This window comes from Ascaphus truei, unplaced genomic scaffold, assembly GCF_040206685.1.
Source record: "Ascaphus truei isolate aAscTru1 unplaced genomic scaffold, aAscTru1.hap1 HAP1_SCAFFOLD_510, whole genome shotgun sequence".
Classification (NCBI taxonomy): Eukaryota; Metazoa; Chordata; class Amphibia; order Anura; family Ascaphidae; genus Ascaphus; species Ascaphus truei.
In genome coordinates this window covers 1-18,986 of record NW_027456841.1, presented here as the reverse complement: position 1 = coordinate 18,986, position 18,986 = coordinate 1, and the positions used below count along the sequence as shown (strand labels likewise).

The window sequence follows — 18,986 nt, the reverse complement described above, 5'->3', positions numbered from 1 at the left end:
ACTGCTCTGCATCACGCAGGCTGTATATACACACACTGCTCTGCATCACGCAGGCTGTATATTCACACACACTGCTCTGCATCACGCAGGCTGTATATACACACTGCTCTGCATCACGCAGGCTGTATATACTCACACTGCTCTGCATCACGCAGGCTGTATATACACACACACTGCTCTGCATCACGCAGGCTGTATATACACACACTGCTCTGCATCACGCAGGCTGTATATACACACACTGCTCTGCATCACGCAGGCTGTATATACTCACACTGCTCTGCATCACGCAGGCTGTATATACACACACTGCTCTGCATCACGCAGGCTGTATATACACAGAGAAACAACAGGGAGGGGATAGGGAGTGATCACAGGACCATACTAATTGAATGATGTAATTAATACATACAGGCATACCCCGGTTTAAGGACACTCACTTTAAGTACACTCGCGAGTAAGGAGATATCGCCCAATAGGCAAACGGCAGCTCACGCATGCGCCTGTCAGCACGTTCTGAACAGCAATACCAGCTCCCTACCTGTGCCGAAGCTGTGCGCAAGCGGGGAGACTATAGAGCCTGTTACACATGTGTTATTTACATCAGTTATGCACGTATATGACGATTGCAGTACAGTACATGCATTGATAAGTGGGGAAAAGGTAGTGCTTCACTTTAAGTACATTTTCGCTTTACATACATGCTCCGGTCCCATTGCGGACGTTAATGCGGGGTATGCCTGTGTTACATACATGCTCCGGTCCCATTGCGTACGTTAATGCGGGGTATGCCTGTGTTACATACATGCTCCGGTCCCATTGCGGACGTTAATGCGGGGTGTGCCTGTGTTACATACATGCTCCGGTCCCATTGTGTACGTTACTGCGGGGTATGCCTGTGTTACATACATGCTCCGGTCCCATTGCGTACGTTAATGCGGGGTGTGCCTGTGTTACATACATGCTCCGGTCCCATTGCGTACGTTAATGCGGGTATGCCTGTGTTACATACATGCTCCGGTCCCATTGCGTACGTTAATGCGGGGTGTGCCTGTATTACATACATGCTCCGGTCCCATTGCGGACGTTAATGCGGGGTATGCCTGTGTTACATACATGCTCCGGTCCCATTGCGTACGTTAATGCGGCTATGCCTGTGTTACATACATGCTCCGGTCCCATTGCGTACGTTAATGCGGGGTGTGCCTGTATTACATACATGCTCCGGTCCCATTGCGGACGTTAATGCGGGGTGTGCCTGTATTACATACATGCTCCGGTCCCATTGCGGACGTTAATGCGAGGTATGCCTGTGTTACATACATGCTCCGGTCCCATTGCGGACGTTAATGCGGGGTGTGCCTGTATTACATCCATGCTCCGGTCCCATTGCGGACGTTAATGCGGGGTATGACTGTGTTACATACATGCTCCGGTCCCATTGCGGACGTTAATGCGGGTATGCCTGTGTTACATACATGCTCCGGTCCCATTGCGTACGTTAATGCGGGTATGCCTGTGTTACATACATGCTCCGGTCCCATTACGTACGTTAATGCGGGGTGTGCCTGTGTTACATACATGCTCCGGTCCCATTGCGTACGTTAATGCGGGGTATGCCTGTGTTACATACATGCTCCGGTCCCATTGCGGACGTTAATGCGGGGTATGCCTGTGTTACATACATGCTCCGGTCCCATTGCGTACGTTAATGCGGGGTGTGCCTGTGTTACATACATGCTCCGGTCCCATTGCGTACGTTAATGCGGGGTGTGCCTGTGTTACATACATGCTCCGGTCCCATTGCGTACGTTAATGCGGGGTGTGCCTGTGTTACATACATGCTCCGGTCCCATTGCGTACGTTAATGCGGGGTGTGCCTGTGTTACATACATGCTCCGGTCCCATTGCGTACGTTAATGCGGGGTGTGCCTGTGTTACATACATGCTCCGGTCCCATTGCGTACGTTAATGCGGGGTGTGCCTGTGTTACATACATGCTCCGGTCCCATTGCGTACGTTAATGCGGGGGGTGCCTGTGTTACATACATGCTCCGGTCCCATTGCGTACGTTAATGCGGGGTGTGCCTGTGTTACATACATGCTCCGGTCCCATTGCGTACGTTAATGCGGGGTATGCCTGTGTTACATAGTTACATACATGCTCCGGTCCCATTGCGTACGTTAATGCGGGGTATGCCTGTGTTACATAGTTACATACATGCTCCAGTCCCATTGCGTACGTTAATGCGGGGTATGCCTGTGTTACACACATGCTCCGGTCCCATTGCGTACGTTAATGCGGGGTATGCCTGTGTTACACACATGCTCCGGTCCCATTGCGTACGTTAATGCGGGGTATGCCTGTGTTACATAGTTACATGCTCCGGTCCCATTGCGTACGTTAATGCGGGGTATGCCTGTGTTACATACATGCTCCGGTCCCATTGCGTACGTTAATGCGGGGTGTGTCTGTGTTACATACATGCTCCGGTCCCATTGCGTACGTTAATGCGGGGTATGCCTGTGTTACATACATGCTCCGGTCCCATTGCGTACGTTAATGCGGGGTATGCCTGTGTTACATACATGCTCCGGTCCCATTGCGTACGTTAATGCGGGGTATGCCTGTGTTACATAGTTACATACATGCTCCGGTCCCATTGCGTACGTTAATGCGGGGTATGCCTGTGTTACATAGTTACATACATGCTCCGGTCCCATTGCGTACGTTAATGCGGGGTATGCCTGTGTTACATACATGCTCCGGTCCCATTGCGTACGTTAATGCGGGGTATGCCTGTGTTACATACATGCTCCGGTCCCATTGCGTACGTTAATGCGGGGTGTGCCTGTGTTACATACATGCTCCGGTCCCATTGCGTACGTTAATGCGGGGTATGCCTGTGTTACATAGTTACATACATGCTCCGGTCCCATTGCGTACGTTAATGCGGGGTATGCCTGTGTTACATAGTTACATACATGCTCCGGTCCCATTGCGTACGTTAATGCGGGGTATGCCTGTGTTACATAGTTACATACATGCTCCGGTCCCATTGCGTACGTTAATGCGGGGTGTGCCTGTGTTACATAGTTACATACATGCTCCGGTCCCATTGCGTACGTTAATGCGGGGTATGCCTGTGTTACATACATGCTCCGGTCCCATTGCGTACGTTAATGCGGGGTGTGCCTGTGTTACATACATGCTCCGGTCCCATTGCGTACGTTAATGCGGGGTATGCCTGTGTTACATACATGCTCCGGTCCCATTGCGTACGTTAATGCGGGGTATGCCTGTGTTACATAGTTACATACACGCTCCGGTCCCATTGCGTACGTTAATGCGGGGTGTGCCTGTGTTACATAGTTACATACATGCTCCGGTCCCATTGCGTACGTTAATGCGGGGTATGCCTGTGTTACATACATGCTCCGGTCCCATTGCGTACGTTAATGCGGGGTATGCCTGTGTTACATACATGCTCCGGTCCCATTGCGTACGTTAATGCGGGTATGCCTGTGTTACATACATGCTCCGGTCCCATTGCGTACGTTAATGTGGGGTATGCCTGTGTTACATACATGCTCCGGTCCCATTGCGTACGTTAATGCGGGCTGTGCCTGTGTTACATACATGCTCCGGTCCCATTGCGTACGTTAATGCGGGGTATGCCTGTGTTACATACACGCTCCGGTCCCATTGCGTACGTTAATGCGGGGTATGCCTGTGTTACATACATGCTCCGGTCCCATTGCGTACGTTAATGCGGGGTGTGCCTGTGTTACATACATGCTCCGGTCCCATTGCGTACGTTAATGCGGGGTATGCCTGTGTTACATACATGCTCCGGTCCCACTGCGTACGTTAATGCGGGGTATGCCTGTGTTACATACATGCTCCGGTCCCATTGCGTACGTTAATGCGGGGTATGCCTGTGTTACATACATGCTCCGGTCCCATTGCGTACGTTAATGCGAGGTATGCCTGTGTTACATACATGCTCCGGTCCCATTGCGTACGTTACTGCGGGGTATGCCTGTGTTACATACATGCTCCGGTCCCATTGCGTACGTTAATGCGGGGTATGCCTGTGTTACATACATGCTCCGGTCCCATTGCGTACGTTAATGCGGGGTGTGCCTGTGTTACATACATGCTCCGGTCCCATTGCGTACGTTAATGCGGGGTGTGCCTGTGTTACATACATGCTGCGGTCCCATTGCGTACGTTAATGCGGGGTATGCCTGTGTTACATACATGCTCCGGTCCCATTGCGTACGTTAATGCGGGGTATGCCTGTGTTACATACATGCTCCGGTCCCATTGCGTACGTTAATGCGGGGTATGCCTGTGTTACATACATGCTCCGGTCCCATTGCGTACGTTAATGCGGGGTATGCCTGTAGTGAGGTAATTAAATTGTGGGTGCAAACTGTGAACTGAAAAGTGAATCAGAAAAAAAGGGAAGGGAAACACAAATTGATTGTGCCCCTAAAAGAATTCACTAAACTGCACACCTACAACGTATAAAAGTTAACTTTTAATATATTTACTTAAAACATATATTACCAAAGAATTGTGTAAAGTGAATTTAAAAATGGATTAAATCAATAATATCAAGCACCCATGTCATCAAATGTATAATTATACTGTCCCAGTACAACGTAATGATGATGGGAAGTAGAGGACACAAGATGCTCTAAGTCAGGGCATTAAACCCCTCTGGGACAACTGTGAGACTCAATGGTATGTGTATGTATATACCAGTCAGCGAGCGATTGAGTGAGTGAGTATCCAGCGACCTGCTGCAATTATTACCATTGACTACTTCAGTAATAAGTACTCAGAGTGATAACGTTAACACTCCCAGTAAAAATACTGGTAAGTTAACACTAGATGGAACTCACACTCACAGCAATGTAACTGGTGAGTTCACAGCCTAAACTCTGTGAGCGCACACGTCATGGAGAGCAGAGATAGCAAGCTCACTGACTGTGGCGATAGGATTAACTAACCAAATGCTGAGATCTATACACAGTGAGCCAGGAGACTACAGAGCACTACATTAAAACAGCTCCGAGTAGGCGACTGACAACATTGCGCGTCCAACGCGCGTTTCCCTCCAGCAAAGGAGCTTCCTCAGGGACAACATTTACTGGGGGAGAAAAGGCTGAACCCTTTTATACCCTTACCGTGCCGTGATTGAAAAATCAATAGCTAACAGCTGTTGCGCATGCGCACTGCTCTCGCGCTCAAACTTGCTAAATAAACAATTCAAAAGCTACTAAGATTCAATCTAGTTGCAATCCTAGGCTATATACCCCAATAGCGCAATTTCTAACCATTCCGCCGAACATTGCCGAGTCTTGCAAGTCTATAGAGTATTCGCGACGCATAGAGCGGCTTCTGCGCATGCGCGGGGACTTAGAAGCAGTAATCTCTACCAGTGCGTTGTGCGCATGTGCGGGGACTTTGAAATTATTAGCCATTGCTGTCCGTTCTCATTGCGCATGCGCGAGGACTCAGAGATTATTAACTGTTCAAGACCGTACGTAATACGCATGCGCGGGGACTTAGAAACAGTTCTCTCTGCTCGTTCGTAGTGCGCATGCGCAGGGACTTAGAAACAGTTCTCTCTGCTCGTTCGTTGTGCGCATGCGCAGGGACTTAGAAACAGTTCTCTCTGCTCGTTCGTAGTGCGCATGCGCGGGGACTTAGAAACAGTTCTCTCTGCTCGTTCGTTGTGCGCATGCGCAGGGACTTAGAAACAGTTCTCTCTGCTCGTTCGTTGTGCGCATGCGCGGGGACTTAGAAACAGTTCTCTCTGCTCGTTCGTAGTGCGCATGCGCGGGGACTTAGAAACAGTTCTCTCTGCTCGTTCGTAGTGCGCATGCGCGGGGACTTAGAAACAGTTCTCTCTGCTCGTTCGTAGTGCGCATGCGCGGGGACTTAGAAATAATTCCCTCTGCACGTTCCTAGTTTGTATAGCGCGTGTGCATGGACTTAGAAATTTATGCTTGTTATTGTCCGATCGTGTTGCGCTTGCGTTTGGACTTGGAAATAATGACTCCTATTGCCCGTTAGTATAGCGCAACTATAGCAAGTTTGAGCGCGAGAGCAGTGCGCAGGCTGTATATACACACACACTGCTCTGCATCACGCAGGCTGTATACACACACACTGCATTACACAAAATAAAGGGAAATAAATGGAAAAGGACTGAAATAATGAGATAAATAATCATGTGGATAAATATTAAATACATATATATCTAACCGCAGAGCGGCCAGGTCTCCCGCCCCCAGGGACAGGCCGGGTCTCCCGCCCCCAGGGACAGGCCGGGTCTCCCGCCCCCAGTGACAGGCCGGGTCTCCCGCCCCCAGTGACAGGCCGGGTCTCCCGCCCCCAGTGACAGGCCGGGTCTCCCGCCCCCAGTGACAGGCCGGGTCTCCCGCCCCCAGTGACAGGCCGGGTCTCCCGCCCCCAGTGACAGGCCGGGTCTCCAGCCCCCAGTGACAGGCCGGGTCTCCCGCCCCCAGTGACAGGCCGGGTCTCCCGCCCCCAGTGACAGGCCGGGTCTCCCGCCCCCAGTGACAGGCCGGGTCTCCCGCCCCCAGTGACAGGCCGGGTCTCCCGCCCCCAGTGACAGGCCGGGTCTCCCGCCCCCAGTGACAGGCCGGGTCTCCCGCCCCCAGTGACAGGCCGGGTCTCCCGCCCCCAGTGACAGGCCGGGTCTCCCGCCCACAGTGACAGGCCGGGTCTCCCGCCCCCAGTGACAGGCCGGGTCTCCCGCCCCCAGTGACAGGCCGGGTCTCCCGCCCCCAGTGACAGGCCGGGTCTCCCGCCCCCAGTGACAGGCCGGGTCTCCCCCCCCAGTGACAGGCCGGGTCTCCCCCCCCAGTGACAGGCCGGGTCTCCCGCCCGCAGGGACAGGCCGGGTCTCCCGCCCGCAGGGACAGGCCGGGTCTCCCGCCCGCAGGGACAGGCCGGGTCTCCCGCCCGCAGGGACAGGCCGGGTCTCCCGCCCGCAGGGACAGGCCGGGTCTCCCGCCCGCAGGGACAGGCCGGGTCTCCCCCCCCAGTGACAGGCCGGGTCTCCCCCCCCAGTGACAGGCCGGGTCTCCCCCCCCAGGGACAGGCCGGGTCTCCCGCACCCAGTGACAGGCCGGGTCTCCCGCACCCAGTGACAGGCCGGGTCTCCCGCCCGCAGTGACAGGCCGGGTCTCCCGCCCGCAGGGACAGGCCGGGTCTCCCGCCCGCAGGGACAGGCCGGGTCTCCCGCCCGCAGGGACAGGCCGGGTCTCCCGCCCGCAGGGACAGGCCGGGTCTCCCGCCCGCAGGGACAGGCCGGGTCTCCCGCCCGCAGGGACAGGCCGGGTCTCCCGCCCGCAGGGACAGGCCGGGTCTCCCGCCCGCAGGGACAGGCCGGGTCTCCCGCCCGCAGGGACAGGCCGGGTCTCCCGCCCGCAGGGACAGGCCGGGTCTCCCGCCCGCAGGGACAGGCCGGGTCTCCCGCCCGCAGGGACAGGCCGGGTCTCCCGCCCCCAGTGAAAGGCCGGGTCTCCCGCCCCCAGTGAAAGGCCGGGTCTCCCGCCCGCAGGGACAGGCCGGGTCTCCCGCCCCCAGTGACAGGCCGGGTCTCCCGCCCCCAGTGACAGGCCGGATCTCCCGCCCCCAGGGACAGGCCGGGTCTCCCGCCCCCAGTGACATGCCGGGTCTCCCGCCCCCAGTGAAAGGCCGGGTCTCCCGCCCCCAGTGAAAGGCCGGGTCTCCCGCCCCCAGTGAAAGGCCGGGTCTCCCGCCCCCAGTGAAAGGCCGGGTCTCCCGCCCCCAGGGACAGGCTGGACGTGGCTACTTACTTCACCACGTGCTCCAGGACCTGAAGGCCGAAGTGTCTGACGACAGGAGGCTGCGTCCGCTCAGCTAGCTGCAGCCCGCAGGGCACACACACCGGGCACTTCTCCTTAAACTCCTCACAGAACTGCGGAGAGCAGAGAGAGGGGGTTACAGGGGCAGCTGCAGCCCGCAGGGCACACACACCGGGCACTTCTCCTTAACCCCCTCGCAGAACTGCAGAGAGCAGAGAGAGGGGGTTACAGGGGCAGCTGCAGCCCGCAGGGCACACACACCGGGCACTTCTCCTTAACCCCCTCGCAGAACTGCGGAGAGCAGAGAGAGGGGGTTACAGGGGCAGCTGCAGCCCGCAGGGCACACACCGGGCACTTCTCCTTAACCCCCTCGCAGAACTGCGGAGAGTAGAGAGGGGGTTACAGGGGCAGCTGCAGCCCGTAGGGCACACACACCGGGCACTTCTCCTTAACCCCCTCGCAGAACTGTGGAGAGCAGAGAGAGGGGGTTACAGGGGCAGCTGCAGCCCGCAGGGCACACACCGGGCACTTCTCCTTAACCCCCTCGCAGAACTGCGGAGAGCAGAGAGAGGGGGTTACAGGGGCAGCTGCAGCCCGCAGGGCACACACACCGGGCACCTCTCCTTAACACCCTCGCAGAACTGCGGAGAGCAGAGAGAGGGGGTTACAGGGGCAGCTGCAGCCCGCTGGGCACACACACCGGGCACTTCTCCTTAACCCCCTCACAGAACTGCGGAGAGCAGAGAGAGGGGGTTACAGGGGCAGCTGCAGCCCGCAGGGCACACACACCGGGCACTTCTCCTTAACCCCCTCGCAGAACTGCGGAGAGCAGAGAGAGGGGGTTACAGGGGCAGCTGCAGCCCGCAGGGCACACACACCGGGCACCTGTCCTTAACCCCCTCATAGAACTGCGGAGAGCAGAGAGAGGGGGTTACAGGGGCAGCTGCAGCCCGCAGGGCACACACACCGGGCACTTCTCCTTAACCCCCACGCAGAACTGCGGAGAGCAGAGAGAGGGGGTTACAGGGGCAGCTGCAGCCCGCAGGGCACACACCGGGCACTTCTCCTTAACCCCCTCGCAGAACTGCGGAGAGCAGAGAGAGGGGGTTACAGGGGCAGCTGCAGCCCGCAGGGCACACACCGGGCACTTCTCCTTAACCCCCTCGCAGAACTGCGGAGAGCAGAGAGAGGGGGTTACAGGGGCAGCTGCAGCCCGCAGGGCACACACCGGGCACTTCTCCTTAACCCCCTCGCAGAACTGCGGAGAGCAGAGAGAGGGGGTTACAGGGGCAGCTGCAGCCCGCAGGGCACACACACCGGGCACTTCTCCTTAACCCCCTCACAGAACTGCGGAGAGCAGAGAGAGGGGGTTACAGGGGCAGCTGCAGCCCGCAGGGCACACACACCGGGCACTTCTCCTTAACCCCCTCGCAGAACTGCGGAGAGCAGAGAGAGGGGGTTACAGGGGCAGCTGCAGCCCGCAGGGCGCACACACCGGGCACTTCTCCTTAACCCCCTCGCAGAACTGCGGAGAGCAGAGAGAGGGGGTTACAGGGGCAGCTGCAGCCCGCAGGGCACACACACCGGGCACTTCTCCTTAACCCCCTCACAGAACTGTGGGGAGCAGAGAGAGGGGGTTACAGGGGCAGCTGCAGCCCGCAGGGCACACAGCACCTGTCCTTAACCCCCTCACAGAACTGCGGAGAGCAGAGAGAGGGGGTTACAGGGGCAGCTGCAGCCCGCAGGGCACACACACCGGGCACTTCTCCTTAACCCCCTCACAGAACTGCGGAGAGCAGAGAGAGGGGGTTACAGGGGCAGCTGCAGCCCGCAGGGCACACACTGGGCACTTCTCCTTAACCCCCTCACAGAACTGCGGAGAGCAGAGAGAGGGGGTTACAGGGGCAGCTGCAGCCCGCAGGGCACACACCGGGCACCTCTCCTTAACCCCCTCGCAGAACTGCGGAGAGCAGAGAGAGGGGGTTACAGGGGCAGCTGCAGCCCGCAGGGCACACACACCGGGCACTTCTCCTTAACCCCCACGCAGAACTGCGGAGAGCAGAGAGAGGGGGTTACAGGGGCAGCTGCAGCCCGCAGGGCACACACACCGGGCACTTCTCCTTAACCCCCTCACAGAACTGCGGAGAGCAGAGAGAGGGGGTTACAGGGGCAGCTGCAGCCCGCAGGGCGCACACACCGGGCACTTCTCCTTAATCCCCTCACAGAACTGCGGAGAGCAGAGAGAGGGGCTTACAGGGGCAGCTGCAGCCCGCAGGGCACACACCGGGCACTTCTCCTTAACCCCCTCACAGAACTGCGGAGAGCAGAGAGAGGGGCTTACAGGGGCAGCTGCAGCCCGCAGGGCACACACACCGGGCACTTCTCCTTAACCCCCTCGCAGAACTGCGGAGAGCAGAGAGAGGGGGTTACAGGGGCAGCTGCAGCCCGCAGGGCACACACACCGGGCACTTCTCCTTAACCCCCTCGCAGAACTGCGGAGAGCAGAGAGAGGGGGTTACAGGGGCAGCTGCAGCCCGCAGGGCACACACACCGGGCACTTCCCCTTTATCCCCCTCGCAGAACTGCGGAGAGCAGAGAGAGGGGGTTACAGGGGCAGCTGCAGCCCGCAGGGCACACACACCGGGCACCTCTCCTTAACCCCCTCACAGAACTGCGGAGAGCAGAGAGAGGGGGTTACAGGGGCAGCTGCAGCCCGCAGGGCACACACACCGGGCACTTCTCCTTAACCCCCTCACAGAACTGCGGAGAGCAGAGAGAGGGGGTTACAGGGGCAGCTGCAGCCCGCAGGGCACACACCGGGCACTTCTCCTTAACCCCCTCGCAGAACTGCGGAGAGCAGAGAGAGGGGGTTACAGGGGCAGCTGCAGCCCGCAGGGCACACACCGGGCACTTCTCCTTAACCCCCTCACAGAACTGCAGAGAGAGGGGGTTACAGGGGCAGCTGCAGCCCGCAGGGCACACACACCGGGCACTTCTCCTTAACCCCCTCACAGAACTGCGGAGAGCAGAGAGAGGGGGTTACAGGGGCAGCTGCAGCCCGCAGGGCACACACACCGGGCACTTCTCCTTAACCCCCTCGCAGAACTGCGGAGAGCAGAGAGAGGGGGTTACAGGGGCAGCTGCAGCCCGCAGGGCACACACACCGGGCACTTCTCCTTAACCCCCTCACAGAACTGCGGAGAGCAGAGAGAGGGGGTTACAGGGGCAGCTGCAGCCCGCAGGGCACACACACCGGGCACTTCTCCTTAACCCCCTCGCAGAACTGCGGAGAGCAGAGAGAGGGGGTTACAGGGGCAGCTGCAGCCCGCAGGGCGCACACACCGGGCACTTCTCCTTAACCCCCTCGCAGAACTGCGGAGAGTAGAGAGAGGGGGTTACAGGGGCAGCTGCAGCCCGCAGGGCACACACCGGGCACTTCTCCTTAACCCCCTCACAGAACTGCGGAGAGCAGAGAGAGGGGGTTACAGGGGCAGCTGCAGCCCGCAGGGCACACACACCGGGCACTTCTCCTTAACCCCCTCACAGAACTGCGGAGAGCAGAGAGAGGGGGTTACAGGGGCAGCTGCAGCCCGCAGGGCGCACACCGGGCACTTCTCCTTAACCCCCTCACAGAACTGCGGAGAGCAGAGAGAGGGGGTTACAGGGGCAGCTGCAGCCCGCAGGGCACACACACCGGGCACCTCTCCTTAACCCCTTCGCAGAACTGCAGAGAGCAGAGAGAGGGGGTTACAGGGGCAGCTGCAGCCCGCAGGGCACACACACCGGGCACTTCTCCTTAACCCCCTCGCAGAACTGCGGAGAGCAGAGAGAGGGGGTTACAGGGGCAGCTGCAGCCCGCAGGGCACACACCGGGCACTTCTCCTTAACCCCCTCGCAGAACTGCGGAGAGCAGAGAGAGGGGGTTACAGGGGCAGCTGCAGCCCGCAGGGCACACACACACCGGGCACTTCTCCTTAACCCCCTCGCAGAACTGCGGAGAGCAGAGAGAGGGGGTTACAGGGGCAGCTGCAGCCCGCAGGGCACACACCGGGCACTTCTCCTTAACCCCCTCACAGAACTGCGGAGAGCAGAGAGAGGGGGTTACAGGGGCAGCTGCAGCCCGCAGGGCACACACACCGGGCACTTCTCCTTAACCCCCTCGCAGAACTGCGGAGAGCAGAGAGAGGGGGTTACAGGGGCAGCTGCAGCGCGCAGGGCACACACACTGGGCACTTCTCCTTAACCCCCTCGCAGAACTGCGGAGAGCAGAGAAAGGGGGTTACAGGGGCAGCTGCAGCCCGCAGGGCGCACACACCGGGCACTTCTCCTTAAACCCCTCGCAGAACTGCAGAGAGCAGAGAAAGGGGGTTACAGGGGCAGCTGCAGCCCGCAGGGCGCACACACCGGGCACTTCTCCTTAACCCCCCCACAGAACTGCAGAGAGCAGAGAGAGGGGGTTACAGGGGCAGCTGCAGCCCGCAGGGCACACACCGGGCACTTCTCCTTAACCCCCTCACAGAACTGCGGAGAGCAGAGAGAGGGGGTTACAGGGGCAGCTGCAGCCCGCAGGGCACACACCGGGCACTTCTCCTTAACCCCCTCACAGAACTGCGGAGAGCAGAGAGAGGGGGTTACAGGGGCAGCTGCAGCCCGCAGGGCACACACACCGGGCACTTCTCCTTAACCCCCTCACAGAACTGCGGAGGGCAGAGAGAGGGGGTTACAGGGGCAGCTGCAGCCCGCAGGGCACACACACCGGGCACTTCTCCTTAACCCCCTCGCAGAACTGCGGAGAGCAGAGAGAGGGGGTTACAGGGGCAGCTGCAGCCCGCAGGGCACACACACCGGGCACTTCTCCTTAACCCCCTCGCAGAACTGCGGAGAGCAGAGAGAGGGGGTTACAGGGGTAGCTGCAGCCCGCAGGGCACACACCGGGCACTTCTCCTTAACCCCCTCACAGAACTGCGGAGAGCAGAGAGAGGGGGTTACAGGGGCAGCTGCAGCCCGCAGGGCGCACACACCGGGCACTTCTCCTTAACCCCCTAACAGAACTGCGGAGAGCAGAGAGAGGGGGTTACAGGGGCAGCTGCAGCCCGCACGGCACACACACCGGGCACTTCTCCTTAACCCCCTCGCAGAACTGCGGAGAGCAGAGAGAGGGGGTTACAGGGGCAGCTGCAGCCCGCAGGGCACACACACCGGGCACTTCTCCTTAACCCCCTCACAGAACTGCGGAGAGCAGAGAGAGGGGGTTACAGGGGCAGCTGCAGCCCGCAGGGCGCACACACCGGGCACTTCTCCTTAACCCCCTAACAGAACTGCGGAGAGCAGAGAGAGGGGGTTACAGAGGCAGCTGCAGCCCGCAGGACACACACACTGGGCACTTCTCCTTAACCCCCTCACAGAACTGCGGAGAGCAGAGAGAGGGGGTTACAGGGGCAGCTGCAGCCCGCAGGGCACACACACCGGGCACTTCTCCTTAACCCCCTCGCAGAACTGCGGAGAGCAGAGAGAGGGGGTTACAGGGGCAGCTGCAGCCCGCAGGGCACACACCGGGCACTTCTCCTTAACCCCCTCACAGAACTGCGGAGAGCAGAGAGAGGGGGTTACAGGGGCAGCTGCAGCCCGCACGGCACACACACCGGGCACTTCTCCTTAACCCCCTCGCAGAACTGCGGAGAGCAGAGAGAGGGGGTTACAGGGGCAGCTGCAGCCCGCAGGGCACACACACCGGGCACTTCTCCTTAACCCCCTCACAGAACTGCGGAGAGCAGAGAGAGGGGGTTACAGGGGCAGCTGCAGCCCGCAGGGCACACACACCGGGCACTTCTCCTTAACCCCCTCGCAGAACTGCGGAGGGCAGAGAGAGGGGGTTACAGGGGCAGCTGCAGCCCGCAGGGCGCACACACCGGGCACTTCTCCTTAACCCCCTCGCAGAACTGCGGAGAGCAGAGAGAGGGGGTTACAGGGGCAGCTGCAGCCCGCAGGGCACACACACCGGGCACTTCTCCTTAACCCCCTCACAGAACTGCGGAGAGCAGAGAGAGGGGGTTACAGGGGCAGCTGCAGCCCGCAGGGCGCACACACCGGGCACTTCTCCTTAACCCCCTCACAGAACTGCGGAGAGCAGAGAGAGGGGGTTACAGGGGCAGCTGCAGCCCGCAGGGCGCACACACCGGGCACTTCTCCTTAACCCCCTCACAGAACTGCGGAGAGCAGAGAGAGGGGGTTACAGGGGCAGCTGCAGCCCGCAGGGCGCACACACCGGGCACTTCTCCTTAACCCCCTCGCAGAACTGCGGAGGGCAGAGAGAGGGGGTTACAGGGGCAGCTGCAGCCCGCAGGGCACACACACCGGGCACTTCTCCTTAACCGCCTCACAGAACTGCGGAGAGTAGAGAGGGGGTTACAGGGGTAGCTGCAGCCCGCAGGGCACACACACCGGGCACTTCTCCTTAACCCCCTCGCAGACCTGCGGAGAGCAGAGAGAGGGGGTTACAGGGGCAGCTGCAGCCCGCAGGGCACACACACCGGGCACTTCTCCTTAACCCCCTCGCAGAACTGCGGAGAGCAGAGAGAGGGGGTTACAGGGGCAGCTGCAGCCCGCAGGGCACACACACCGGGCACTTCTCCTTAAACCCCTAACAGAACTGCGGAGAGCAGAGAGAGGGGGTTACAGGGGCAGCTGCAGCCCGCAGGGCACACACCGGGCACTTCTCCTTAACCCTCTCGCAGAACTGCGGAGAGCAGAGAGAGGGGGTTACAGGTGCAGCTGCAGCCCGCAGGGCACACACACTGGGCACTTCTCCTTAACCCCCTCACAGAACTGCGGAGAGCAGAGAGAGGCGGTTACAGGGGCAGCTGCAGCCAGCAGGGCGCACACACCGGGCACTTCTCCTTAACCCCCTCACAGAACTGCGGAGAGCAGAGAGAGGGGGTTACAGGGGCAGCTGCAGCCCGCAGGGCACACACACCGGGCACTTCTCCTTAACCCCCTCGCAGAACTGCGGAGAGCAGAGAGAGGGGGTTACAGGGGCAGCTGCAGCCCGCAGGGCACACACCGGGCACTTCTCCTTAACCCCCTCACAGAACTGCGGAGAGCAGAGAGAGGGGGTTACAGGGGCAGCTGCAGCCCGCAGGGCACACACACCGGGCACTTCTCCTTAACCCCCTCACAGAACTGCGGAGAGCAGAGAGAGGGGGTTACAGGGGCAGCTGCAGCCCGCAGGGCACACACACCGGGCACTTCTCCTTAACCCCCTCGCAGAACTGCGGAGGGCAGAGAGAGGGGGTTACAGGGGCAGCTGCAGCCCGCAGGGCACACACACCGGGCACTTCTCCTTAACCGCCTCACAGAACTGCGGAGAGTAGAGAGGGGGTTACAGGGGTAGCTGCAGCCCGCAGGGCACACACACCGGGCACTTCTCCTTAACCCCCTCGCAGAACTGCGGAGAGCAGAGAGAGGGGGTTACAGGGGCAGCTGCAGCCCGCAGGGCACACACCGGGCACTTCTCCTTAACCCCCTCACAGAACTGCGGAGAGCAGAGAGAGGGGGTTACAGGGGCAGCTGCAGCCCGCAGGGCACACACCGGGCACTTCTCCTTAACCCCCTCACAGAACTGCGGAGAGCAGAGAGAGGGGGTTACAGGGGCAGCTGCAGCCCGCAGGGCACACACCGGGCACTTCTCCTTAACAACCTCGCAGAACTGTGGAGAGTAGAGAGAGGGGGTTACAGGGGCAGCTGCAGCCCGCAGGGCACACACACCGGGCACTTCTCCTTAACCCCCTCGCAGAACTGCGGAGAGCAGAGAGAGGGGGTTACAGGGGCAGCTGCAGCCCGCAGGGCACACACCGGGCACTTCTCCTTAACCCCCTCGCAGAACTGCGGAGAGCAGAGAGAGGGGGTTACAGGGGCAGCTGCAGCCCGCAGGGCACACACACCGGGCACTTCTCCTTAACCCTCTCGCAGAACTGCGGAGAGCAGAGAGAGGGGGTTACAGGGGCAGCTGCAGCCCGCAGGGCGCACACACCGGGCACTTCTCCTTAACCCCCTCGCAGAACTGCGGAGAGCAGAGAAAGGGGGTTACAGGGGCAGCTGCAGCCCGCAGGGCACACACACCGGGCACTTCTCCTTAACCCCCTCGCAGAACTGCGGAGAGCAGAGAGAGGGGGTTACAGGGGCAGCTGCAGCGCGCAGGGCACACACACCGGGCACTTCTCCTTAATCCCCTCACAGAACTGCGGAGAGCAGAGAGAGGGGGTTACAGGGGCAGCTGCAGCCCGCAGGGCGCACACACCGGGCACTTCTCCTTAACCCCCTCGCAGAACTGCGGAGAGCAGAGAGAGGGGGTTACAGGGGCAGCTGCAGCCCGCAGGGCACACACACCGGGCACCTCTCCTTAACAACCTCGCAGAACTGCGGAGAGCAGAGAGAGGGGGTTACAGGGGCAGCTGCAGCCCGCAGGGCGCACACACCGGGCACTTCTCCTTAACCCCCTCGCAGAACTGCGGAGAGCAGAGAGAGGGGGTTACAGGGGCAGCTGCAGCCCGCAGGGCACACACCGGGCACTTCTCCTTAACAACCTCGCAGAACTGCGGAGAGCAGAGAGAGGGGGTTACAGGGGCAGCTGCAGCCCGCAGGGCGCACACACCGGGCACTTCTCCTTAACCCCCTCGCAGAACTGCGGAGAGCAGAGAGAGGGGGTTACAGGGGCAGCTGCAGCCCGCAGGGCACACACCGGGCACTTCTCCTTAACCCCCTCACAGAACTGCGGAGAGCAGAGAGAGGGGGTTACAGGGGCAGCTGCAGCCCGCAGGGCACACACACCGGGCACTTCTCCTTAAACCCCTAACAGAACTGCGGAGAGCAGAGAGAGGGGGTTACAGGGGTAGCTGCAGCCCGCAGGGCACACACACCGGGCACTTCTCCTTAACCCCCTCGCAGAACTGCGGAGAGCAGAGAGAGGGGGTTACAGGGGCAGCTGCAGCCCGCAGGGCACACACACCGGGCACTTCTCCTTAACCCCCTCACAGAACTGCGGAGAGCAGAGAGAGGGGGTTACAGGGGCAGCTGCAGCCCGCAGGGCACACACCGGGCACTTCTCCTTAACCCCCTCACAGAACTGCGGAGAGCAGAGAGAGGGGGTTACAGGGGCAGCTGCAGCCCGCAGGGCACACACCGGGCACTTCTCCTTAACCCCCTCACAGAACTGCGGAGGGCAGAGAGAGGGGGTTACAGGGGCAGCTGCAGCCCGCAGGGCACACACACCGGGCACTTCTCCTTAACCCCCTCGCAGAACTGCGGAGAGCAGAGAGAGGGGGTTACAGGGGCAGCTGCAGCCCGCAGGGCGCACACACCGGGCACTTCTCCTTAATCCCCTCACAGAACTGCGGAGAGCAGAGAGAGGGGGTTACAGGGGCAGCTGCAGCCCGCAGGGCACACACACCGGGCACTTCTCCTTAACCCCCTCGCAGAACTGCGGAGAGCAGAGAGAGGGGGTTACAGGGGCAGCTGCAGAGCGCAGGGCACACACACTGGGCACTTCTCCTTAACCCCCTCGCAGAACTGCGGAGAGCAGAGAGAGGGGGTTACAGGGGCAGCTGCAGCCCGCAGGGCACACACACCGGGCACTTCTCCTTAACCCCCTCACAGAACTGCAGAGAGCAGAGAGAGGGGGTTACAGGGGCAGCTGCAGCCCGCAGGGCACACACACCGGGCACTTCTCCTTAACCCCCTCACAGAACTGCGGAGAGCGAGAGAGGGGGTTACAGGGGCAGCTGCAGCCCGCAGGGCACACACCGGGCACTTCTCCTTAACCCCCTCACAGAACTGCGGAGAGCAGAGAGAGGGGGTTACAGGGGCAGCTGCAGCCCGCAGGGCGCACACACCGGGCACTTCTCCTTAATCCCCTCACAGAACTGCGGAGAGCAGAGAGAGGGGGTTACAGGGGCAGCTGCAGCCCGCAGGGCACACACACCGGGCACTTCTCCTTAACCCCCTCACAGAACTGCGGAGAGCAGAGAGAGGGGGTTACAGGGGCAGCTGCAGCGCGCAGGGCACACACCGGGCACTTCTCCTTAACCCCCTCACAGAACTGCGGAGAGCAGAGAGAGGGGGTTACAGAGGCAGCTGCAGCCCGCAGGGCACACACACCGGGCACTTCTCCTTAATCCCCTCACAGAACTGCGGAGAGCGAGAGAGGGGGTTACAGGGGCAGCTGCAGCCCGCAGGGCACACACCGGGCACTTCTCCTTAACCCCCTCACAGAACTGCGGAGAGTAGAGAGAGGGGTTACAGAGGCAGCTGCAGCCCGCAGGGCACACACACCGGGCACTTCTCCTTAACCCCCTCACAGAACTGCGGAGGGCAGAGAGAGGGGGTTACAGGGGCAGCTGCAGCCCGCAGGGCACACACACCGGGCACTTCTCCTTAACCCCCTCGCAGAACTGCGGAGAGCAGAGAGACGGGGTTACAGGGGCAGCTGCAGCCCGCAGGGCACACACACCGGGCACTGCCAATGGACAGCACAGGCCTTATCTCGGAGAGCAGAGAGGGGGGGGGGTTACTCTCCCTCAGTCCCCCCTGCCATGCCCCCACGAGCTCTCTAGCCTTGTCCTCTCTACCCCCCTCGTATTCTCCCCCGTCCTCTCTAACCCCCCTATTAACCCCCGTCCTCTCCAACCCCCCTATTAACTCCCCTGTCCTTCTAACCCCCTTATTAACCACCCATCCTCTCCAATCCCCCCAATTAACCCCCCCATCCCATCTCAATCCCCCACCCCGGTCTCTCTTCCATCTCCTCCCCCCCCCCCCCCCGTACTGTCTCTCTCACTCTCCCCCCGGTTCTATCTCCCCCCCCCCCACCCGGTTCTCACTCTCCCACCGGTACCTTGAGCGCCTCCCCCGGTACTCTCTCTCTCTCCCCCCGGTACTCTTTCTCTTCCCCCCCGGTACTCTCTCTCTTCCCCCCAGGTACTCGCTCTCCCCCCCCGGTACTCGCTCTCTCCCTCCCCCCCGGTACTCGCTCTCTCCCTCCCCCCCGGTACTCGCTCTCTCCCTCCCCCCCGGTACTCGCTCTCTCCCCTCCCCCCCGGTACTCGCTCTCTCCCTCC

The 18,986-nt window shown here is 60.5% G+C and overlaps 1 protein-coding gene across 1 annotated transcript in view; it reads right to left on the bottom strand.

The window, feature by feature from the left end:
• The window catches only part of XPO5 (exportin 5), a gene marked incomplete at its 5' end in the record, with an annotated part of 111,415 nt that extends 92,631 nt beyond the window's left edge, over nucleotides 1-18,784 (bottom strand). The window contains 2 exon segments of the mRNA XM_075584239.1: nucleotides 7,867-7,988; nucleotides 18,764-18,784. Of these exon segments, the coding sequence (XP_075440354.1) occupies nucleotides 7,867-7,988; nucleotides 18,764-18,784 (143 nt within the window).
• Nucleotides 18,785-18,986: the final 202 nt, after the last annotated feature.